Raw genomic sequence first — 25,277 nt, 5'->3', positions numbered from 1 at the left:
CGCAGAAGAGCGCCCCTAATTGGTCTCTGAATGAGAGATCATCAGCGGCTCCCAGGAGGGTCTATGGATGAGCGCTTCACGGATCTACCTCCCTGCGCCCCGGACACCGACTCTGCTTCCTATCAAGTCTGTTTGACCATAAACACGTGGATAGAGCGAATTGCACTACGACTATAGACGCAACCGTTTCAAAACAGGAGGCTTTTTTGGTTCTGAGATCATTTTGATCGCTTGCACATCTGCTTGTTTTCTTGGGGGATTGAAGTTTCTGTCGCTTTCACAATGAGTGACCTAGAGGAAGACTTTGCCAAGATTTTAATGTTGAAGGAGGAGAGGATACGGGACCTGGAGAGGCGGTTGGCAGAACGTGAGGATGAGATACACGAGCTGAAGAGAAAACTGCATAAATGTCAATCCGTTTTACCGAGTGCGCAGATTATTGGACCGAGAACTCGGCGTGCGCAGGGAATATCAGCCGAGCCACAAACACACCAAGACTTGTCAAGACAAGCCTTTCGGAAATATGCTAAATCAGACAGGTGAGAGACTAGTATTATGAGACCTTTTTTTTTTTTTTTTTTTTTTTTTTTTTTTTTTTTAACAAAATAGCATCCACAATGGACGTTTTTTGTTACATGCAACACAAATAGACGACGTTGTGGGGTATCAGTTTTTCCATGCGCGAGTGTTTTCACTTTATTTAAAACCGGGTTAAGGTTGTTGTGTTTATTTACTGTAGGGCAGGCCATAGCAAATAGAAATAGAACGTGGGACATTGTCATGAATGGAACGGCACTTTCATTTGTACATGGTGATGACGACGCATCTTTCTGTAGCATCAGAGAGAGGGAAAGAGAGACTTTATAATTGATCCGATCCATCACCGCGCTCCCAGCGGGCAGCAAGCACAGGAAGCTTCATGCATTATCGGCTTTTAGGGGCTGAAGGCTCAGCGCCCAAGAGCCTGTCCTAGGATATTTAATACACCATTAGAAAGCGCTTTGTTTGACCATATGTTTCCTTGTTTCTTGCACCCTGATTGCACGGGCTTTAGTATTTGAGACTCTGTGTGGGCGATATCAGCTAAACTTTTGAGAGAGAGAGGGAGAGAGAGAGAGAGAGAGTGAGTTCGTGCAAACTAACAAACCGTACTGTCACAAGATAAATGTGCGGTTAGCTCTGGTATTAAGTTCTCTTTGTTAGGCTAATTAACGGAATCCACTAGTTGTGAAATATTCCGTGGAAATACATTTGTAACCAGTGGTCGCCTAGCTTCCCTTTTAGCCCAAATAAAGGGCGCATTATTAGACTTCTTCAAAAGCCTCAAAGTTCTTCTTCAGTAATAAGGATTCTTTAATAATAATAATAAAAAATCTGTGCCATTTTAGTGTTAACGAGTAGGTTACACAGTCGTTCGGGTTCGATCTGGATTGCTCTACAAACACTGATGTCTGGTCAGGTAATGTCATTGTATATTTGTGCTGACACTATCTTTGCCCCCAGCGTATGCGGACCTTTTGCGGTGTTCTGTCACCGAATTAAACTAAATTTGCGAAAGATGTAGGCAAAACAGCGATTTGCACTACCGAGTCCCACGAAGTCCTATAATTAACAATACCATAATTAGCCTATGAAGAGAAAACATAAGACAGCATACCAGTCTCTGGCTCTATAATTGTATAACATAGAATCGATATTTAGTGGGCCTAACATAACTAGCCACTCAGAATTACTCAGGAAGCTTGACTGGATCTCCAGAATGATGAATTTGGCCCGAACCGTGCCAAATAGTACCACAAGAGGGCAATAAGCTACGTTTTAAATGACCTGTGTAGTATTGCGATAATATTTTCCATAAGCATATAGAGACATGGTCAGAAACAAGGATCTTTAAAATGAATTTAGTTCTCACAACTGCTGCATAAATATGTAACCCAAGGATGAAAGTTGTGTGTTTTACATGTTACATGCTATGTGTTTTGTGTCTCGTAAGATTATGACAGTTATAGTCTGTAATTCCGATTTCATAACAACGGTTTTTAATGCGGAGGAGAAGGAACGAGCTGATAAAGGAAGTGCGTCCTCATTCTGCATCATTGGACAGCTCTGAGCATAATTTATGAAAATTCATGATGTAATCTGGAATGCTTTGAGGCCTTTTTCAAATTAGGAACCCAACATAACGTATAAGGGTAACAGTCTCTGTTACGCCATTATCTGACAATGTTTTTGCATCTAACAAAGCTAAAGGGATTTTTTTTTAAATTAGAGACCATACATTGAAATGTGGATTAAAGGCCGTAGGAAATCTTGGTCCAATATTTCTGCAAATTTAACCACTCTTTTTCAACACATTAACAACTGAGGACCAATACATAATGCACAGATATAATACGACATTTTCAGACAAGCGCGTCTCTTTCGAGGAGGCAGAGGGAGTAGTTTGGTCATATATGATTTTTAACCAGCAACGCTTGTCGTATAGATAATAACATCTACAGTGTTACTGAAACATAAGATATCATCCAGCAGTTTCTGAGGCAATATCAGAGCTAGCTGTCTGTATGTGGCTCAAGGGTCAAAGACAAAAATGTCCATGGGTTTCAGCCTATGGCACCAGAGAGCAGCCATACTCATCATATTACAGCAGCTCCTCTTTCCATCGATCCGCAGAGGAAGAGACGTGCAGGAAGAGTTTATAGAGGTGAAATTTAAAGCCTGTTTCCCAGAGAGAGGTCTTCTCAAGGGCAGAGAAAGCGAGAGAGAGAGAGAGAGAGAGAGAGAGAGATCAAAAAGCTTCGTTAATCTCGTAAATCAATCGTAAGAGTTGCTCTAACAAAGTCCAGACGAGTCTCGTGCCGTATGCAGCTATTCCCGGGCGATTCCTGTAATCTTCCATCACTGGTATAACATGTATGACAAAGGCAAGTGTGAGAAAATCATGTAGGACACCCATGTCTGAGAACTAATGGTTGTTTCTGGGTGTTCTCGTCTGCTGTGGGAATCTTCTCTTACAGCCTGTACAACATGACCTGCTGGTTTGCCTTTTGTATCAATCTGTTTTGTTATACTGGCCAAAACCCAAGATTTCTGCTTATGGGGGAGGCAGAAGGATTAGGGAATTATTTAGTTACCTCACATTTCTCAGCAATGCCAAACTAAAGCACCGCTGTGTTTGTCTTGCATTCCTCTCGGTGGAGGAGGCCTGTGTCAAAAAGGGACAACAAAAACAAAAAAAATACTTATGTTTTTATTCAGTATTTTTTGCAGTAATGATCTGTGGTCACAGATTGCCTCTTCGAATATGCTAAGTTATTTACTTAAACATCTTATGAGAGTTATGAAATGTGTTGCCTTGCCAACCTCTTTATCTGTTCCTTTCATTCTGCCTTACAGACTTATAATATATTAAGTGATTTGTGAATACTGGCATAATACACGGCAGTTAAACGCCTTCAAATTTAAGACATGGGGATTTTTTATTAGTAGATTTATCTGCAAAGGCCCCAAAGATGGGACATCGGAATTTTACCTCCGTCGTGTATGGTTTTGAAAATACGACCACAAGAGGTTGCTATTGTACCTTTCCCATATCGCTCGTCCGTTCCATTGGGTCGAAGATCCTCCTAAAGGTTTAAAAAAAATTACATGATAAGAACAATCACTTCTTATTCTGTTTCAGCTAACACGCACTTGAGCTAATGCCGGAATTGCCATGTCTAATAGCGGTAATACTCGGTTGTGCTGATTTCAAAGCGCAGTACTTTGTCATTTTAAGCATGTTGCAATGACGGCTTTCACTTATGAGCGGTTAATCGATTCAACATTTTGCGACGTTTTCAAAACACTAACCTTTTAAATGACATTGGCTCTGTGGTTCTGATCTGTTTAGCCGCATGCATAGTGCAGATGTAAGTGCAATATCTTGATATAATTCGTTAATTACCCTTAATTATCATCCCAATCGTGAAATCAAACGTTATAATTAATTTCGTAACATATCATGTTGTTACTGAAACGGGCATTTTAAAAAAACAGTTCGTGTCATAATTTCTTCACAACTAAAACTGAAACCATATTAACTATGTATCGATTTGCAGAGGGAGAGAATCCCGCGGGATTTTTTAATCAGCTCACGTGTGTCGATCCTCATGCAGGAATCCTGCGCTCATTGCATCCCACGCGCTGTCTGACGCACGAGAGGGATACCGGTTGTCAGTGAGAGGAATTTCGACACTCTCCTGCAGAAATGCGCACAGACTAAACTCGGGTTGTCAGGCTCGTCAGTGCCCAGCTAGCGTCTGTTCTGACACACATACTGTCACGGGAGACGACCTGCGACTGGGCACTTCGGAGAAATCAAAGAGGACTTCCAAAGAGGACTCTTTTTTTTTCTTAGAGCTGAACAGGAAAAGGGGAAGATACACTGAAGCGCTTTTGGTAAAGTTCGAAAACTGTCGCGCGGTGGAGAGCTAGAAGGATGGGTACTTTACGAGACCTCCAGTACGCACTTAAGGAAAAGATAGAGGAGCTGAGACAGAGAGATGCGCTAATTGACGAACTTGAGCTCGAATTAGACCAGAAAGATGAACTGATTCAGAAATTACAGAATGAGCTGGATAAATATCGCTCCGTGATTCGACCAGCGACACAACAGGTCCACAAACACACCGAGTTGCAGGAGCAACAGCGGACTAAACGCCAGGCTATCTCTGCTGAACCCACGGCTTTCGACATCCAAGATCTTAGCCACGTAACGCTGCCGTTCTACCCCAAGAGTCCACAGTAGGTTTCTAGTATAGTGCTATGTGATTTTTTTTTAACTTAGCAGATTTATTTTATGAATGATCAGTTACTGGACGTACATGCACTCGAGTTAAAAAGTGTGCAAACGCGACCGAAACATGGTTCATTGTAAGACTGCTGCAGTAACCAAAGGCTTTCTGTCATCTAAATTAAATAAGGCTTAGTCAGTGTCTAACGGTAAAATACTTACAAACCAATTTAAATCCAAAACTAAGACGTTTTGCAGTAACATTCTAGCCGATTGGCTTGTGTGACAGACGTCGATTTTCCCACACTGTCGAGGTTTACCAGTATAAAAGCTATTATGAGAGTTCATTCCCCTCAAACAGAATAACAGCAAAAGCTGTTATCTGTTGAAACGGTTGATGAAGACACATGTACACAGAGCAGCGATATTAAAGTAATAAGAATAATTGTAATAATATCATAAATAAGTTCTGTGAGGAAATTGTCCAGCTGTTCACAGTTTTCCCGTGGCAAAAAGGATTTATAAATTAAAAGTGAAATGATGAATGAATGGCTTAAACTCAGAACATAATTTCATAATAATTATCTGAAATACCTGAACAAACAACAAAGGTAAACAGTTCATTTGGCCTTTTCAGTACTGCTTTCATTGCGGGGTTATATTAGGAGTAGCTGCTTTGCTTAACGGACGAATTCATTTGTTTAATCAAAATAGTGACATGATACGAAATGGCAAGCATCACTTCGGTGATGCATGTTCATATTCTGGCAAGCAATGACGCACGTGGTGCGCGCGCTGTTGCTTTATTGCTCAATTGAAATTACGGTAATCTGAGGCCGTGCTTGTCTTCTGTGTTATCCTGTCCTGTCTTTTATCGGTTTTGTGAACACGATAAAAGAAACGATCTGGAGACTGCCTAAGGGCGCGATCCAGCTATACACTTTTCATCCACCTGTTGCTGGTCACACCTGTGTTTGCTCAATGCGTCTCTCGAAATCAATTTGCATCCAGCTGATGTCAGCCAGCGCTAAGAATTGGTTCTCCGTTGCTAACAGTTACGGGGGCTCTAATGAGCTGGTCTGTTCTTTATGTTCTTGTTTCCGGTATTTCTTAACTCTCATTCTAGATCGACAAATAGTTGAAATAACTTCAGCAATAGCTTGTTAACGTGCCAGACATGTCTGTAGGAGCAGTAATAATAGTATTGTCCATTTCTTCAGTTTCTTTTTTCCCTTTATGTCTCAGTGTGTGAGGATTTGTTTGGTTTTGGTTGAACAAGTCTGTACTCTACAGAGATACAGTAGAGAGGTGCATTCATCTCTTGTTGTATTGTTGTTTTGTTGTTGTTGTTGTTTTTCTTTGTTTGTTTCTTTCTTTCTCTCTCTTTTTTTTTGTGGAAAGTAAATATGTACAGTGTCTGCTCTGGGTTGCCCTCTGTAAGCGACTCTTATGGAAAAGAGGTCAGCCAAGGGGCTAAAAAATTGTGTTTTTGTGAAATAGCCCTGACATGAAATATTCTTGGCTGAAATCTACCGGGAAATGCGGGATTGTTGTTTCACCGTTTAGGTTCCAAAATCTTTTTCATCTTGAAACTTATTTTTGGTCTGGATGGAGACAGAACACTGACTTTGAGAGAGACCTTGACATTCTTTTGATATATTGGATGTCTAATGTTAAGTTTCCTGTATGAGGGAGGGAAATTTGTTTGTGGTTGTCTTTGACCTCAGAGTAAGGAAACGCACCACACAGCGTGCCTCTTGTTGATAAGATGCTCTAAGATAAGGCCCCTTTTGGAAAGACAACTGAGTGAATTAAGTCAGTACAAACAAGTGAACTGAAAATATCACATTTTCCGTATCTCCTCTGCGGTCTGTTTTGACTTTCCGACCAAGTTTGCCCAACCGAATACTAAAAAAGCATATTGTTATTACTAATATCATACATGCCAGAGCCCCTGCAACCCTCTCGTGAAGTCTCCCTTACTTTAAGGATGATGTATTTCCTGATATTATGTTTGTATAAACCATAGCATGTTTGTGTAAACATAGCAGGATGTTTTAGTCTTACTGTTACCAAAAAAAAAACTTGACATCAGCAGCTTCATTGGAACCATATCATGTTATTGCATCTTGCATTACTCTATGTTGCTATTATTTATGATTTTGAAGTGAAATAAGATTTTCTACACAGAGACAAGGATCATTTATATATGCAATATGTGTGTGTGTGTGTGTGTGTATATATATATATATATATATATATATATATATATATACACACTCACACACACACACACACTCACGCACACACACACACACACACTCACACACAAACAAACAAACAAACAAACACAGGCACACACAGATACATATAGCAAAAGTAAAGACATAATGTCATTTTGCTATGGGTATTGAAGCTTAACAGAACTTAATATAAGCTTTGAGAGCTTGGAAGATCAATACAGTTCTCTGTTTTAACTCATTTGGTATTAATCTTTCCAGGCTATGTTCTTGGCATTCTTTTACCATCAGATCTTCCAGCATTGTAAGATTGGGAGCTAATCATTCATTGAGGACTACACAGATCTACTGTTAGGCAAACACTAGGTTGCTGATAGATTGTTTTGTTGTAAGAGGCCAGGGCAACCATGCAGACAATGTATTCTCACTGAATGAGAATCAATACGAACGTTCTGGTCAGTCAAGCCGTACACTATTTACAATCGATTCCTTGGGCTTTTCACCTGAACTGACTGACTTATTATTTGTTTGGTCGTCTGAAATAGTGCCTCCCCTTCCCACTTGAAAATCAAGTTTTGATAGAAAAATATAACTTTTGAAGAGAGATGCTTAGCCTTTCCTGAGAGCAACCAACCCGTTAGAGCAAATGGAGAGTGAAAGACAGCTCTGCATTGCATGCTTGCTCAACTTTCATAAAGTTTATTGAAAGACTTTTTGACGGTTGACTTGTGTCTTTACTATTTGAATGATGTCTTTTTCTCTTTGCTAAAAAATATGAGCACTGAGTCAGCAGACATATACTCTCCCATACTGAAACACAAACTGTAACAGTGTCACTGTAAGAAAGACAGTTCAACTCAGTCGATTGGCCTGTATTGGAATGAGTTTGTTCACAGTATTGCCAAATAACTAAACAAACAATGGAAGCCACATAAACGTACTAAAGAGAGAACATGGGAGAAAGTGATACAGGTAATGTTCTGATTATAACTGTTTTATAACATGAAACACAAGAGGATTCATAGGGGAGCTCACACACACACACACGCACACACACACACACACACACATACCTACATGCATGCATAAGCACACATATGTACCTGTCCCGCAGGTTGAGGTGTGTTATAGCAGTCATTCGATGCAATATAATCAGGGAAAAAGATAAGATTGATCTTGACTGTACATCCACTTAGACCAGTCTCTGTAGCACTGTTGCGTGTTGTCATACACTGCACAGCAGTAGGCTATGTGCTGTGTCTTTCTCCATGGATGATTGGTAACCACTCAATCTTTGGTAAGCGAGGGGAATGTAGGCATGTACTTTAGATTTTGTCCAAACGGACCTTTCTAGTGTTCTTGATATTTTTTTTTTCTCTTTACAACGAAGGGGCTCTTTTGATGTCACCCTCACCTGTCTCACAGTGACCACATAGCCATCTGTTTTCTGTGGCTAGCTCTGATGATTGATCTCTCTCCTTTCTCTGTGAGTAGATTGTGGCCACTTAGCATGTGCATGGTCGGGATGTGTCACTGCTTCGTATCTTCAGTGGTGAAGAGGTATTCTGCCAATGCTTAACCAACTCTGTTTTGTTCTCAAGTCCTTATGCCAACAGCATTCTGATTTATACAGTGACCCAAATGGGGATTTTTGGTTCTGTTTGAATTCTTTATTTTTTACTCTCTCTGTCTCTGTCTCTGTCTCTGTCTCTTTCTCTCTCTCTCTCTCTCTCTCTCTCTCTCTATCTCTCTCTTGTACATAATGACTTACTGAACATATTTTGTCCTTTTAAGGGGAACACTGTGTGTTGGGTCTTGTAAACCTGTAAGCTATAAATCTTGGCTTCTTCATTTAAGGAGTGAAAACAGAGAAACAAGAGAATCGGAGAGAGAGGGTGAGAGGGTGATGTTGAGATGCTTGAACAATGTTAAGGACTAGAGGCCAATGGGAGCTCCAGGGATCATCAGTTGTAAATGAGGCCAGTGCACCCTGTTCCTCCTCTGAGTATAAATCTTCCCCAGCCTTTCCTGTGTGTGTGCATATAGAGACCATCAGTCCTAGTGCAAACACATCTACAAACGAAAAACGGCATCAATGCTGAAATCCACACATCAGAATCAGCCGCTTATAGCTTCAGCCAGCAGGGTGATAATGTAACTACCAATTCCACAAAAGGAAGCCTTTCCAAATCCTAGACCTTGTGTTCCAAATGATAATACTGCCTGAGAATTAGCCCAAGCCAAACCTTTACTATTAACGTTACCAAGGTAACAGGTTTAGAAATGTGGTAAGAGCTGACGCTGAGTATAAATTCTTCAGCTTGTTTTGCTGTAAAAGGCACTGAAGCACGTTTTTACTGTTTGTGGAGTTCACTTTTTGAATACCTATGTGTTTACTGAAGTAGAATGTTTGGGAAAGAAAATAATACTTTAGACTTTGCAACATGTTGTGTTTCCCCAAGGAAGTAATGACAGTATTTTTCAAAGCGTGAGAAATGCTTTAAAGTACTCTCTTAAAATTGAACTACAGTGAAAGTATAAATCATTAAAGAAAAAAAGAGAGAGAGAAGTACATAATTGAAATACAAAGGCTTTAAAAAGCGACTGAAGTAACTAAGTAAAACTGACTGTACTTAAATACTTTGTGTCAGCCGTTGATTACACGTCCTCAGTGGTGTGGAATGAGGTTGGTGTATCTTAAAAAAGAACAAGAACACTAACCGCTTTCTTTGTAATAGCAGCACCATATGAATCATCCTCTGAGGGCACCTGGTCTCAGAACAGTAACCTCATTGCATGTTATTACCCTCATTCAGAAATGTTACAGTTGTTTTGGGTGCTTGTTTACGACGGTGATGTTTAGTTTGGCTGTCGTCTGTTTTGATTTATTTAGCCGCATAGGTGGATTACAATCCAGGCCATTTGATTTATTCCAATTGAGAATATGAGAATATCATTGGAATGATGTAATTAATTAAGCTATTGCTACAGCAACTGATAGAAGATCATTTAGGCGTAAAGAGCTCTTAGCACTGTCCTTTTCTCCTGGGGTTTCAGTCGGAAGAGGCCTTTAGGCGGTATGAAGAACTGGAAGGTCCTGTTTCTCGTCACGGCGAAGTCTGTCTGCAGAATGTACACACAGATGCGGCACGTGCGAGGGGGCGCGTGTTCATCTGCGGGGCTTAATATAACATCTGGAGTCAGTCCAACACAACAGCACACAACAATTCACTCCAACTCAGCAAAGTCACAAATCAAATCGCTTGAAAGATGATGTCACAATTAGGTGATCCAGCACTCAGGAGTATCCTCGCACAGACGGGATCTTCAGTCTTCAGTTAGATCTTCTCCTATGCACTTAAGAATGGGCTTAGTAAGAGAGTTAAAAAGAGTTAGTGCATAAAGACAGAGTGAAGAAAGAAAGGACAGAGAGAGAGAGAGAGAGAGAGAGAGAGAGAGAGAGAGAGAGAGAGAGTTACACAAACTGAAGTTGCTTAGTTGAAAAGAGATTGGTCTCTATGGATATATTGCAAAGGAATGAGTACCCATAAAAAAAAAAAAAAAAAAAAAAACTTCTGAAAATGTTGTGTTCCTTAGCAACAAGCTGGTACCCTGCCTCATTTCTGGCTGGCACTAGTTCTGGAGATGTGATGAAGTGAATGTGTGTTTTCGCATGGACAAAAATCAACCGTGTGTCTCTCTTTTAAGCGAGATGAAGTCGACCGTTATGATAACTGAGGCTAGCTTAATTTTCAAACGTTTCGGTAAGGGAACGCAATGATCGGCCATTGGCAGACGTCATGAGAGGGTTGCACGCCAGAAGTTTCTGGCAAAGATTTGGTTCGTGAGATTTCGTGGGAGACACACTGCTTTCAGACGCCCTGCGCTGAAGGCTTTATTTGGAAGGGTAAAAGGAGAAAAACGTTGACCAAGCGATGGTGTTGGGTGAAATGAGAAGATGTGTATATATATTGTCTCGGTGATAAAATACAGAAGCACCATGTTGCTTTGGTGGGTGGTGTTGAAGTGTGGGCTGATACTTTACTAAAAGATGTTTGTGTGTCTGTCCGTCATGACCCAGTGCGTAAAGCTGGTTACAGCTATGGTATCTTTAGGAAGACCTGTGCCCCTGTATCTCTGTCAGAGGCTTCAAAGCTGACCCACAGTTTACCTCAGATAGTCTGTTAAAAGGACTCGATTCATTGAAAATCAGACAAAAGTTTGACTTTAAGGAAGGGGTTTTTTTTTAGTGCGAAATGATCCTCCTGTCCTTCTCTTTGATGTTTAGAAGTACCGTTTACTTAGGCAAACAAATATTTGGGTTTTGCATTTGTTGTGTTTAATTACTTAAAACTGATCCAGATATGCCTAGAAAAAATAGATGAGAACAATTTTCATTCATTCTTTCAGTCATCTCAGTCAGTAGATTTTTTTTTTTTTTTTTTAATTTTATGTATGCAAGCATTCTTCAATGAGGAGGAGCTGTGAACATAGCCATCAGACCATGTGATAGCAGAAGCAAAATAGCACAATTACTTATTATCGTTTAATGACTTAATGACAGAAGGCCACACATACGGCTCACCTCAGTGATAAACTCACTATTCTGCATACCAGTGTTAACCACAAAAAAAAAAAAAAACTAAGTAGAAAAGAGACTTTTAAATAGTTTAGTTTAGAATTTATTTTTCTGACTGGGTAAGTATAAATATGTTTTTAAAAATGTGTGTGGATTGTAAGAGGGTGCCAGAGTGTGTCTGTTTGAAAATGGAATGACGCCGGGGGCATTGTTCTGTGTCGCTGCTCATATTTACATTAACAGACCTTTTCTTCTGTTGTTCCACACAAAACTCTTCCACCGTTATTTCATACAACAGGTCACATCATTTGAAGGTGACAGAAATGTTCAGTAATGTCTGCTCAATCAATATGCATTTTTAAGGATCTTCTCTAATGACTTTATATATGAAATGGGAGGTATTCATTGAAATACACCACTTTTCAAAGGTTGCATTGCATATTCATAATATTAGTTATTTTATTGTGTACTGTTGGCTTGTGTTCATTTTGTTGAACCAATTTCTGTTTGTAAGGTTTATTGAATCGGGGTACGTGTGTGTGTGTGTGTGTGTGTGTGTGTTTGACTTTCATTGCTTATCTACAGGGTCTGCTGTGAAATGTTCTGTGGTGAGGGAGAATTTTTGCAGGAAATAAAAGAAAAAAAAGTCTTTGTGAAATGACATGTTTCTCCTTGGAATTTCATTCACATTTTGTTTGTTTTTCTGACCTTGAAAAGAACGGCTTCCTTGTGAACCAGTCCCTGCATCCTTTGTGGTTCTGTGCCTTTTTGCTTTTCTGCCAGTAGACGTGAAAGACAAATTTGATTCGTGACACTTGATGTGACACTGATTGAATATATGTATTTATTTGACAGTAAACCTTTGGTATCTATCTATCTATCTGTCTGTCTGTCTGTTAGTCTATCTTTATTGATTCATTTATTTTTCTTTACAGGTCTAAGGAGTTGATCAAAGAGGCAATTTTGGATAATGATTTCATGAAGAACTTGGAGCTGTCTCAGATTCAGGAGATTGTGGACTGCATGTACCCGGTGGAGTATGGGAAAGACAGCTGTATCATTAAAGAGGGTGACGTTGGCTCTCTCGTCTACGTCATGGAAGGTGGGTGGCAGGACACACACACACGTGTTTCACATAAAACTTATGACACATGGACGACACCACATGAAATAAACGGGCTAAGACTGATGACCCTTATCCACATGTCTGTGGTGATTGTGGGAGCCCCACTCACAGCTGTAAGAGAGAGCTCTTCCTCTCTTTTACTGATCAATACCATTCACCGCCTCCGTGTCTCTGTCTTTTTTTTTTTTTCTTTGCCTTTTGGCCTTAGAGAAATGCACTTAAATGATGCCAATCTTACCGATTTGGGTGTGACAGCTGGGGCAGAATATGAATGGGTACCCGTGTATTTTGTCACTTTACAACTCGGAGGGGGGGGGGGGGGGGGGGGGGGGGGGGGGGTTGACGGTAGTGGTATGTCTGTGTATGTCGTTGTTTGTTTCTTGTCAAGGTTTGAGTTTTTGTGTGTATGGTCAGCCAGACTGTGTAGGCAAATGTTTGTGTGTGTGTGTGTGTGTGTGTGTGTGAATGCGTTTGTGTGTGATGTTTTCTGGCCTTCACAAACAGCTGATACATTAGATGACCAGCAGTGTTTGAATACTTCTTAACAGGAACTGTCATTTACAGTGTTAATGAGCACAATTACACTCTTGTTTAATGAGAGACAGAGACAGAGAGAGAGACAGAGACAGAGAGAGAGACAGAGACAGAGAGAGAGACAGAGAGACAGAGAGAGAGACAGAGAGAGAGAGAGAGAGGAAAAGAAAGGTAATGCACGTGTTTACATTCATTATAAGGGAAAGTATTTTGTTTTCTTATTTGTGTGGATGCGTGGTGGCATGTCTGTGTGTTTTAGTTACAGTGAAGAAGAGCCTCTGCAGACAGAGGCTTGTTTATAGAGAGACAGAGTGAAGCTGCTCTTTCTCACAGCGTCGTCTTCTCCATAGGGATTATAAGATTCTCCCTATCCCCTCCTTCTCTCTGCTCTTGTGGGTGGGTAAATACACTTGGCTGGCTTTAAGGGATTGGCTCGGTCACGCTTGAGCAAACAGTCAGTCTGTGTGACATCAGTTGAATACCTTAACAATACCTGCAATCTTTAAACAAGCAAATTAGAGTGAAACGTTGGATTTCTCACCAAGAGAAGGTGTTTTTTTTTCTTTTTTTTCTTTTTTGTGCTTTTCGCCACTGGTAACTCTTAGATCTCTTTTTGTCTCTGTTTTTTTTAAAGCTTAAATGAACTGATAAAAAAAAGAATAAGCCTACATAAAACAGTTTGTATTGTTAAGAAAAATATGCACTGTTATGTGGAACTTTTTTTTTTTTTTTTTAACTAGCGTGATCAAATTTTGTAAGACATAAGCAGGGGGGATTTTTAGAGAGAAGAGTTTGATTTGCTTTAACGACTGCAGGTGGGGATGGAAAATGCCAAGAAAACGTTTAAATAAAGGGGGAGAAAAAGAGGAAGAGAAGAGAGGGAAGACCCCTGGTGACTGCTATTGAGAAAGCGGTGAAGAGCTCACAGTCAGAGATCCTGCCTCTGGTCTGAATTATTAAATATGAAAAGGCCGCAAGGAATGGGCCACAATCAGATCTATAGATCTCCACAGTTAATCTGTACCCTAGGTCCTCACAAACCTCACTGCTCACTCTTTAATTCTTTAGTGCACAGCCTTAGGCTGTGTGTGTGTGTGTGTGTGTGTGTGTGTGCACTTATGTGTGTCTGTAGAATGTACATAGTACATGTGAGTGTCTGTGCATGAGTGTGTGCAGAGTGTGTTAAGTGTGTGTATGTGTATGTGTGTATGCAGTAATGCTATCTTCGCCAGTCTTTCACTTTCCTTAGGTAAACAGAAAACATTCACTTAATGTCTTGTGACATATTAATAGTCACTAAAGCAGGAGTGTGTGAAGACTGTGTACACACTCACAGTGAGTGGGCAACATTACTTATTCAACAATCAATGACTGTGATCACCAAACTCATCCATCCACTCATTATTTTCATTTGATCCTTCAGCTAATAAGAGGTCAGTGAAAGACTAGCTCAAGCATCCATTTCTGCCACTGTAACATTCAACCAAATAATGTGTGTGTGTGTGTGTGTGTGTGTCCTGAGTGTAGATTATAATTTGGTTGATGTTTTCCTAGCAGCGTATTCAAACTGGCGAAAAGAGAATTTTTGTGTGTGTGTCTCTCATTGTTTTATTTTTTATCCTGTCAGTATAGAACATTCAGGAAAAACCTTGAGGGAATAGTTAGAACCTAGACCCTCACACGAACTGTTGCTCGGCAACACTATGAATGCAAAGCTCAAGTGGTTTATCACTGACTTGTGTCTTGATAGATAGAGCTATATGCAAACAATGCTTGATCATAAATTAATCTCAGATTCCGAGCCTCAACTCAGAGTGCCTCCTGGGTGCACATGCATGGCTCAGAGCACATGATGGTGTGAGATACCAACATACTACTTAAATGAGATAATAAAGCATCTTTTTTTTTTTAAAGTAGGTGAGTAATACCATTTCATTTCACAGCAAGGTTTCAGAGAGAGGTTTCTTCTCTTGTTTCTCTCTATCTCTTTCTCTTGCCTCTCATTCTCTCCCTGACACACACACACACACACACACACACACACAGAAAGCATACGCATCGACAGCTATGACAGAGGTAGTGTGTATCAAGGGGCCTTGGAAATCTGAGAATCATATTAGTTCACTGAAATAAGCCTGTGTTATTTGATACCGCGCCTTCTTTAATTTCATCTCATATCACCTCGCCCTTCCTTTTCACCCCTGCCAATGCGCTCCGTCACAACATGTCTCACACAGAAACACTGCGCTGCGTTCGGGTTTCAGGGCATGGTTTTCTTTTTCATTTGGGAACGACGGACACAGAAAAAGATAAATACAAACACGCGAGGGGTTTAGCAAAAAGAGAATACGGCGTTAATGGAAAGCGAGGGTGTTTTTTTCACGGGTCCAGGGTCTTGTGGAGATATCGAGATATCGGAGACAGCTTGCGGAGGATTCGTCAATTTTATGTGTTAGTTTTACGTGCCCTCGCGTACGCAGGTGTGCCTGTGCTTTTTGACATCGTTTGTGTGTGTGTGTGTGTGTGTGTGTGTGTGTGTACACCTGAATTTTTTAAACAAAAGCTTAGATTTTTAACAAGAAGACCTTGAGATAATGTGGCACGCTAGTAGCTGTTTTGTAATAATGAAACAAATGGCCTGGACTTTCTCCACTTAGTCCTTAGCGCTTAAGAGCATTCTTTAAAGGAATTTTTCTGATCATTAAATAGATAGAGACTCGTGTATCATGCCGAGTTGAGAACATGATTGAAAACGCACCTAATCTGGAAAGGAATCGGTCCCACTGTGAAAAGAGAGCTTCAGTTACGCGAGAGGGTGTCTTTAAACCCGGCTAATTAGCATCGCCTACATCTTCACCGCGATCCGACGGCGCTGGTCCACAAACGACGCCTGGCCATTAGTGTGTTTTAAATGTCATATTAATCCGCGCGCTAATGCGGCTACGGTAATTAGTGCCGATCCGACTAAATAGAGGGTGGTGCTACTGTTTCAGATAATGTCAGCTTGCGGACGGATGCTAGTAATGTCGGTTTTACAGGCAGTGCCGCCCATTAGACATGCACTGTGTCCACGCAGAGAGAGAGAGAGGGAGAGAGAGAGAGAGAGAGAGAGAGAGAGAGAGAGGAAAACAAAGTTAATGGAGGAAATGATAAACTGAAGGCCTCTGCTGTCTGCTGAGTGTAAATGACTTTGTATGGAGGGTCTGTGAAGGGTTTTCTTCTGCATACTTCACTGGGGCCTTTTTGCATTAGTGAGAACTGGTTATGCTGCTCTTGGAGAGTTCAAGCCTAGTTCAGCCTAGGAAGCGACCGCAAAGAGGGCAGTTTGTGTCAAACACTTCCTATCTCTCTGTCTTCTCTGTACCCTTTCATTCTGGTATAGTTTTCTTTTTTTTTAATGTTATATCCAGAGTCACTTCGCCGATTGTCTTTCATATCCATGAGTGTTTGCTTTGTAAAGCGCACGGATAGTACTATTCTCTCTCTCTCTCTCTCTCCCTCTCTCTCTCTCTCTCTCTCTCTCTCTTTCCTTCTAATGGATGGTTGTGGTTCTTAGGGTATGTCCTTAATAGGAGTTAAAGCAACGCATGAGTTGCTTTGAATAATTCTTCTTAATGACCACGAGTGCTCTGGTTAATCATTGACTACAAAGATGAGATCACCGGTTATTATGAAATCATTTCATGACTTGGCTAGCTCGTCAATAAGAGTATGAAAGGACACGATCAGTATAAAACTGTACATTCAAGCAGTCACTGGCACAGAACCAAATTCAAATTACATTCTCTGTATCTGCACTTGATAGCACCATAATGCTCACTGCTTGTCTGCTTTTCATAACTCATTTCGGCAACACTCTGCCGAGACACTCGCCTTTGATTACGTAACAGTATGGGCTTCTTTATGAAAAACGGAGTAGGTTTCTATTCATCTCTAGACACAAAGTAGCCTTCACACTCTACTTGTACTCAAAGAGCCATAGAAACCGATGTGGTTTTTTTTTTCCCCATTTCAGTTTATCCATAAAAAGAGAAACCTCTGAGGATTGCCCACTCAACCTGTATGAGAAGTGTTCAGCACCTATTCCAAAAATCAAGCCTTGGCCTAGACTATAAATAAGAAAAAGAAAGAACCTCCGAGGAGCACTGGGGACGGTCGCAGGATGACCGAAAGCGCGGCCGTTAACCTCACGGGTCATAACTTCCCGTTCGAAACATCGCAAGTCGTACCACTCGCACACCATCACATCCTGTTCTATAAGAGGATGTCGTGTTACTCGGGGGAGAGAGATTCAGCGTCAAAGGAAACGGTCGTTTTTTTTTTTTTTTTTGCGTTCGCCTGAAGACTGACCTCTGAGTGGTAACCATGTTTACAAGAGGCCCCACGTATAAGTCTCTGAAGTAGCATAAATTAGGAAATGAAACAATGCTTATCAAATAAGTGCACTTCCTTTGGTCGTAAAGGCAGAATAAATGCATCCCCCCAGGGAGAGAGAGTCTTAGATCAGGATTTACGCTTCATTACATAGCTGTTGTCCAAGACGATTTGGGTTTTTTTCTGTACTCTAAAACGGTTAACCTATCCGGAAACGTCGAAACTTAACCCGCACGTTCATCAGAATCTCCAGGACACTCCGGGACAGTCGGGATTAATCCGTATCCTTTTGGTATCAGATTAAAGGAATAGGTTGAGGGGCATCACCCAGCAGAGGAAAACCCTCTCGTCCGTGTTTGATGTGGCGCGGTCGTTTTAAATATTTCTCGTAAGGTACAACGCGAAAGGAAAGAGCCGAACAGCGTTTTATTGCTCCCATTCAAATTGAATGTTTGAAATTTATTGCCTGATTGGGCTCTGAGATAAACGCCGGGGTGAGTTCCTCGTAATAAAACTGGACTCGGAGTCAGAGACAGGCCGTCCAAACTGAACAATGAACTCCTGTCACAAGCATTTTGCCACATTTTGCATATGGGTTTTTTTTTAACGATTCTATCTTTGTTCGCTTAATGTTTTAAACCCTGTGCGTTTGGTGATACACTGACACAGAGAGAGACTAACTCTCTGTTTATGACGGTGATAAAACTCTGCATTTCTTACAGTGAAGATGAATGAGGAATGAGAAAACGTGTCTAGAAATTGTGTGATTCTTTGGGAGAACTGCAGGATTGCATACCTTGGGCAGTGATATTGTTTAGTATTATGGTTATACCTCTCTGACACAACAAGTAAAAATACATATTTTACTGTCACTGGAATGCAATATAGTGTTGATTTATTTAATTTCATGTATTTGTTTTGCTCATTCTGGTAAAATAAAGTTGTAAAGAGAAATCTGATGAAAAAAAATGGGCAGGAAAGAACAGAAAGCCCTTAGGACACTCTTCCTTCAGTGGCTAATGCAGAAAAGAAAGGATGTGTTTAGTGCAGCTAAATTGGGATAAAACCCTTGCGTGGAGGAAATTCAGTGGAGAACATATTAAAACAGGAGAAGTGGAATCAGTAACAACAAAATATGAAGAACTAGGGAGAAAATATCTAACAGATGTAGACAAACGCTCTTTGGATAACCCTGACTGTGTTTGTTTTTAGTTTTTTTTTTTCTTTGTTTTTGTGTCAGGGCTGATATACGGTGGGCTCGCTAATGGAGGAAGTTGCTGTAATATGTGTGTGTGTGTGTGCATGTGTGCATGTGTGTTTATATGAAAGGCTCTTACTGAAATTGTGTGTGTGCATGTGTGTGGATAAAATGTGCTTGCTGAACTGCGTGTGTGTGTGTGTGTGTGTGTGTGAAATGAGCTTGCTGAAGTGTGTGTGTGTGTGTGTGTGCGTGTGTTTGTGTGTGAGATGAGCTTGCTGAAGTGTGTGTGTGTGTGTGTGTGCGTATGTGTGTGAGATGAGCTTGCTGAAGTGTGTGTGCGTGCGTGCGTATGTTTGTGTGTGAGATGAGCTTGCTGAAGTGTGTGCGTGTGTGTGTCTGTGTGTGTGTGTGCGTGTGTGTGTGTGTGTATAAGATGAGCTTGCTGAAGTGTGTGTGTGTATGAAATGAGCTTGCTGAAGTGTGTGTGTATGTGTGTGTGTGTGTGTGTGTGTGTGTGTGTTGTTGGTATACCCTCTTCAGTCGGCCATCATTACGCAGACTCCTGTGCTGCAGTAATGACATTAGCTAAGACAGGCATTTCCTCCTGCTGAAGAGTTGACTGTGTGTAGCTAAAACATTTGACATGCTTCTGCACAGCCGCATATTGAGTTACAGAGAACATATCCACACCCAGACATGGGGAGACGAGTTGCTCAAATTAAATATACAATTATGCTGGATGAAATTAATTTGGCCTCCCTGTATATGTCTGCATGTACGCTGGGCGGCAAACTTGTGACAGTGACAGTGACAGTGCTGTGATACATGTTACTTACACGGCAGAGTTAAGACGCAGTCATACAGTTTGTCTGTATGTTGAGAATAAGGGCACAAGATGTGAACATGAAGCTCAGTGATTTAAAGTCAGCGTAGAATACAGAGGTTCTGTCAGGTCAAAGCCAGACCAAGGTCTCTGGGTGTGTGTCTCTCCTCACTGTGTCTTTATGGCCTCATTCTCCCAGAATTTTTAATGACACTTTACGCGATCAGTGGGAAGAACGGTGTCACTTAATCAGGAAGTCTCTATTTATTCTCCTTCAGTCTCTCCTCCTCCATCCCTCCTTTTGCCAGAACCTTTTTTCCTCCTCCTCCAAATGTCCTTCACACCTTTGCTCTTATTTCCCTACTCCTTTGTTACCAGTTGTTTCTGTCCTTCCTTCTCTCAGTATAGTCAGGAAATCAAAAAAAAAAGAAGAAAAAAAAGAGGCAAACATACATCATGGTCTTGAGCTCTCCCTGTTTATTAATAATTTATGATCTCTCATGATTTTTTTGTGTATTTTTTAATAACATTACAGCTCTAGTATGCACATTACATAACGTCGTAATGAGAACTTTGTTATAGGGGCTCTATCTCTCGCTGCTATTACATCACATGCAAAACACACACACACACATACACACGCATACACACACGCACACACGCACACGCACACGCACACACATACGCACACACATACGTACATGCACACGCACGCATGTGCACACCCGCGCGCGCACACACGCGCACTCACACACAGGCACACGCACACGCACAATCTTTACATCCAGAAGAGTAAACCCAAGGAAAAACTTGTTTTTGCTGATCTTCAGCATCCTCTCTATCATTTAAAAAGATAGAGAGAGAGAAAGCACTAGTTTAGACATGAAGGTCAGCACACAAAAGATGTGTTGAAGGTGCATGGAAAAAAAGAAGGGTTCAAACACAACTGGTCCGATTACGCAAACACACTCACAGACAGGTGCTCTGAGGGCAGCGATATCACACGGCACATAGTAACACACACACACACACACACACACACACACACACACACACACACACACACACACACACACACACACACACACTCACACACACACAATCTCTCTCTCTCATTGTGTTTTGTCACAGCATGAACAAAGTCTGGCATTTACCTGTTGATTGATTCACTGCTATCACTCTCTCTTTTTATAATGCCTTACAAAAAGGTTTTGTGAGGAGAGATACTACAGGACTACAAAGAAATTTATTAGTGTTTAAAGTGTGTGTGTGTGCGCGTGTGCATGCGTTTGTGTGTGTGTGTGTGATTGAGAGAGATAGAAAAGGAAAGAGAAAAAATGTTAAAGTCGTAAAGCGCTTTTCCTTTTAGCTTGACTCTTCACATGTGTCTGTATGAAGTGAGCTTGCTGAAGTGTGTGTGTCTGAGACAGAGATAAAGAGAGGAAGAGAGAGTGAGAGAGAGGAGAGAGAGAGAGTGAGACAGAGTGAGAGAGAGACAGAGAGAGAGAGACAGAGAGAGAGATGAGAGAGGTTGTACATGAGCTTTTGTTTCTGCTGAATAATTTGGTATCTGCAAATGTATTACTCTGCTATTGCCAATATGTCATAATGATAAATATCCTACTTAATCATTATCATCAGAAAAGTTTATTACTTAGTAATAAAACGTGTGTAAGCAATTAAAAAAGTGTGTAGTTTGGCTTTTTTTCAGAGGGGAAAGTGGAGGTGACTAAGGAGGGACTGAAACTTTGCACGATGGGACCAGGCAAAGTGTTTGGAGAGCTCGCTATTCTCTACAACTGCACCAGGACAGCTACAGTCAAGAGTGAGTAATGCTCACCAACACACACACACACACATACAACCACAAGAATGCGTTTGGAGAGCTTACTGTTCTCTACAGCTACACCAGAACAGCTACAGTCAGGGGTAAGTAATACACACACACAAACACACATAAAACCACAACAAGGTATCCTTTAAAAACAGTACTAGGACAGCTACAGTAATCCACAGACTCACACACAAACACAGAAATTTGGCTTTGAGAGCTCTCTATAATCTATAACTGTACTAAGACAGTGAGTGAAGAGTCAGTAACCCTCAGACACAAACAAGTGACACAAATCAGTTTACAGGTTAGAGGTGTATGTGACTGTGCATGAGACAGTACACTGATAACATTGTTCTTTTGGCAAGGTCAAAGTGACCTCAAACACAGGGCATGTGAACAGAATGCTTATTATAGCAACGGTAAGGTTAGAAGCTTTAGCCATGAGCAAGACACGGTACTTGTGTCAATATGAATATTGCATCCACTGTATTCCCCCCCCCCCCCCCCCCCCCCTTCCTTAAGGCTTTTGCATTAAGCTTGTTTTAGCTTCATTCTGCTCTGGAGATGGACTGAGAACACCCAGACATGCTTGCACACATATATTCACATGCACAGAGTTCTGTTAAAATGCTGCTAGCATGCTTCTCACGCAGAGTGAATGTTAGAGGTGATCTGTACATATGGAACATTGAACGCTGGCGTTGCAACTTTGCTTTTAGCCCGAAGCCGATAAAATGTATCTGGATGTTTCTGAAGAAATGCAAATGTGAACTCAAAATGGATTCTAATAGATTGACGGATGTGGCACCAAAATGTATTGATTTATATTACGTTGTTGAAGCCATGTTCATCGTTTCTGGGAGGTTCATTTTACAGAGTTTATCAGCCAGATTAGGTCCTGTTGAACCGATACATATGCACTGATTTATGTGTTTTGTGTGTAGAAGTTAGTCTTGATGTATAGGTTAATGTACAGACTGGAGTTTGCAGACTGTGATAGTGCAGATAACAAGAGCCTAAAGATAGCATCCAATTCAGCTGGGAATACTTTCTAGAGATGTTTATGGAAACTTGAGTCGTAAATTAAGAATGTATAATTGTTTACAGACGTATGTTTTTGTATTTTGAATTTTTTTCCCTGCAGTTTTGAAAAATGCAAAAAAATGCAGCTAATGAAAATGACAATGTGTAACTTGAGTAAGATTTTTTTGTTGTTTTTGTTGGATAAGAACCAAGATGACACTAATGTGTCATTTCTGAGTGATTACCAAGGCAAGGCAGTTCTACCATAAAAACAATACACCATATTCTGCAGAAAATACTGTAGCGACTTCCTCTAAAGTAGGATAATATCTCTGCTTTTGGTTGTTAGTTTGGTTCAAAAGAAACACAGACCTCCACACAAATGACTTAAGTTAAGATCATATTTCATATTTAATGACATGAAAATTCAGTGCAGAATTTCTGCAGAAGTCATGCTTACATTTAAGAAGTGTAAGAATGTGATGAGACGTTTCGAAAAACAAAAACAAAACAACAACAACAAACCTTCCACAGTCTGGCTTTAAAGGTATCCTTTTGGAAGGTTGGTGGACTAAGCTAGAGGAGAAGGCATGTTTCTGGCTGAGGTGGAGAACAGACCTTTGGAGGGATCAGACCCAGGTGACTTGGATTCAGCGTTAAGCTCTGATTCAGTCATCTCCTGCGTTTGTAATTGCTTCTTAACGTGTAAAGGAGGCTTTTTAGCCTCAGTCAGGGGTGGTGTTGAAACCTTGCTGTGAAGGACACGACGATTATTTTTGGGTTTGGGAAGAGAGGGGGGGGGGTAAGGGTTAAGGCCAGACGCGAATCTCGCAGAGCAGATTTCTCCCTCTGACTGCTCGTTGCCATGGAGACGAGTCTCTCCGGACAGAACCGACCTAACCCCGGGAGGAAACATTTGGGCTTCCTCCCCCGTTCTGTGTAAGTTGACCGTGACTGGATCCAACACACAAACACATAGTACCAGTCACTTTTTTTTTTTTTTGGAAACGTGCTTTTAGTTTGGGTTGTCGCTGAAGCCAGATCTGTGTGAACTGCTGAAAATGGATCAGCAAAGCTGGAGACAGCAGCATAGATGGTATCTTCAAATGGCACAAAGTTCTGTGTTCCAGCCAAGACCGAACAGATAGGCGTGAAAGAACAGCGACGGAGATCACAAAAGCAATAAGAGAGAAGAATGTGTGTGAGAGAAAAAGCAGGAAAAAAACGAGGAAGGGTAGCAGATAAAAAAAAAAAAAAAGGAGCGAAGCCCTTTGAAGAGAGCCAAAAAATGTTGGGGGGGGGGGGGGGTATTTTTCTTCCCTTCCAAAGTGAGAAGACATGGCCCCTGAGCACAAGGACAATGTGTAACCCGCCCAGCCCAAATCTAAATTAATGAGTCCGCTTTAGCTATGGATCCATCCAGCCATTTGAGAGAGAGAGAGAGAGAGAGAGAGAGAGAGAGAGGGAGAGAGAGAAAGAGAGCGAGAGAGAGGCTGGGAGAGAGAGAGAGAGAGAGAGAGAGGCTGGGAGAGAGAGAGAGAGAGAGAGAGAGAGAGAGAGGCTGGGAGAGAGAGAGCGAGAGAGAGAGAGAGAGAGGCTGGGAGAGAGAGAGAGAGGGAGGGAGAGAGAGAGAGAGAGAGAGGCTGGGAGAGAGAGAGAGAGAGAGAGAGAGGCTGCTCTCACTGTGGCATAGTTTTCATACTCTCACTGCTAGAGTCTAAAGTTTACTGCCACAGAACAGTTGTGCATGCTGCATCTGCGTTCCCCTGTGGTTCTCTCTCTGTCTCAGAGAATGTAGTTTTTAAAAATTGCATACGGGGGCCTGCAGCCACATCGTTACCCGGAGTATAATCTCCATTATCGTCCTCGACTTCTGTGCATCGTCACTTCCTTTATTCTTCCCTTTTTTCTTTCTTTTCCCTACTTTTTCTTCTTTTTCATCCTCTTTCAGTTTGTCTTCTCAGCCCTTTACCCTACTCATTGCTCTTCCTATGAGCAACCTTTTCTTATCCCCACAAATCTTCCTACTGTCCTCTCTCTCTCTCTCTCTCTCTCTCTCTATGTACATATATATATATATATATATATCTGTTCTTTCCTCAGTCCTTTTTTCTTCTCTTCTCTTCTCTTCTCTTCTCTTCTCTTCTCTTCTCTTCTCTTCTCCTCTCCCCTCCCTTCTCTCTTCTCTTCTCTTCTCTTCTCTTCTCTTCTCTTCTCTTCTCTTCTCTTCTCTTCTCTTCTCCTCTCCTCTCCTCTCCCCTCTCCTCTCCTCTCTTCTCTTCTCTTCTCTTCTCTTCTCTTCTCTTCTCTTCTCTTCTCTTCTCTTCTCTTCTCTTCTCAGCCTCCCAGCTGTTCTCTTTATTTCCTTGGCCTTTTTGTGTGTACTCTATAAAATCCCTCATTTAAGCCCCCAGTACTCATCCCTCGGCTCTGTTTATCGTTCCCTTGCTCCAGAGCTCCTCTGGTCTGTGTTTACGGTTCCTGCTGTTCTGGACTCTCTGCTTAGTGTCTGAGACAGGAAGCAAAGACGTGGGGACCAGACACAGCCTGGCCTCAGAGGCTCTGGTCCATCCTCAGAGACCTGTTACACACCAGGACCCTTACATACCATCACGTCAAACGTGTATCAGCCCTGACTTCAGCCACGCAAACGTGTAAACCGTCCAAACAAAGCCCGCGTTTATGAATGGAGCCCAGCACAGTTGTTTATGAGTGAGTAAGCTGTTGTAGTATTAGTGTTGCTTGGAGTAATGTGTTGTTTGTGAAACG

General features: G+C 41.3%; 1 protein-coding gene across 2 annotated transcripts in view; it reads left to right on the top strand.

Annotated features, from left to right (window-relative positions):
- The first annotated feature begins 282 nt into the window (after positions 1–282).
- Positions 283–25,277, top strand: part of prkg1a (protein kinase cGMP-dependent 1a) — a 66,878-nt gene continuing 41,883 nt past the window's right edge. Inside the window, exons 1-3 of one of the 2 annotated variants that reach the window (XM_030771006.1) lie at positions 283–539; positions 12,529–12,695; positions 21,363–21,476. In XM_030771006.1, coding sequence (XP_030626866.1) covers positions 283–539; positions 12,529–12,695; positions 21,363–21,476 — 538 coding nt within the window. Of the gene's footprint in view, positions 540–4,480; positions 4,786–12,528; positions 12,696–21,362; positions 21,477–25,277 lie in introns of those variants that run through there. The other variant, XM_030771005.1, reaches the window with a different exon arrangement.

This window comes from Chanos chanos, chromosome 4 (assembly GCF_902362185.1).
Source record: "Chanos chanos chromosome 4, fChaCha1.1, whole genome shotgun sequence".
Classification (NCBI taxonomy): Eukaryota; Metazoa; Chordata; class Actinopteri; order Gonorynchiformes; family Chanidae; genus Chanos; species Chanos chanos.
The sequence above is the reverse complement of the archived record's forward strand: the minus strand, read 5'-3'. Positions and strand labels throughout refer to the sequence as shown.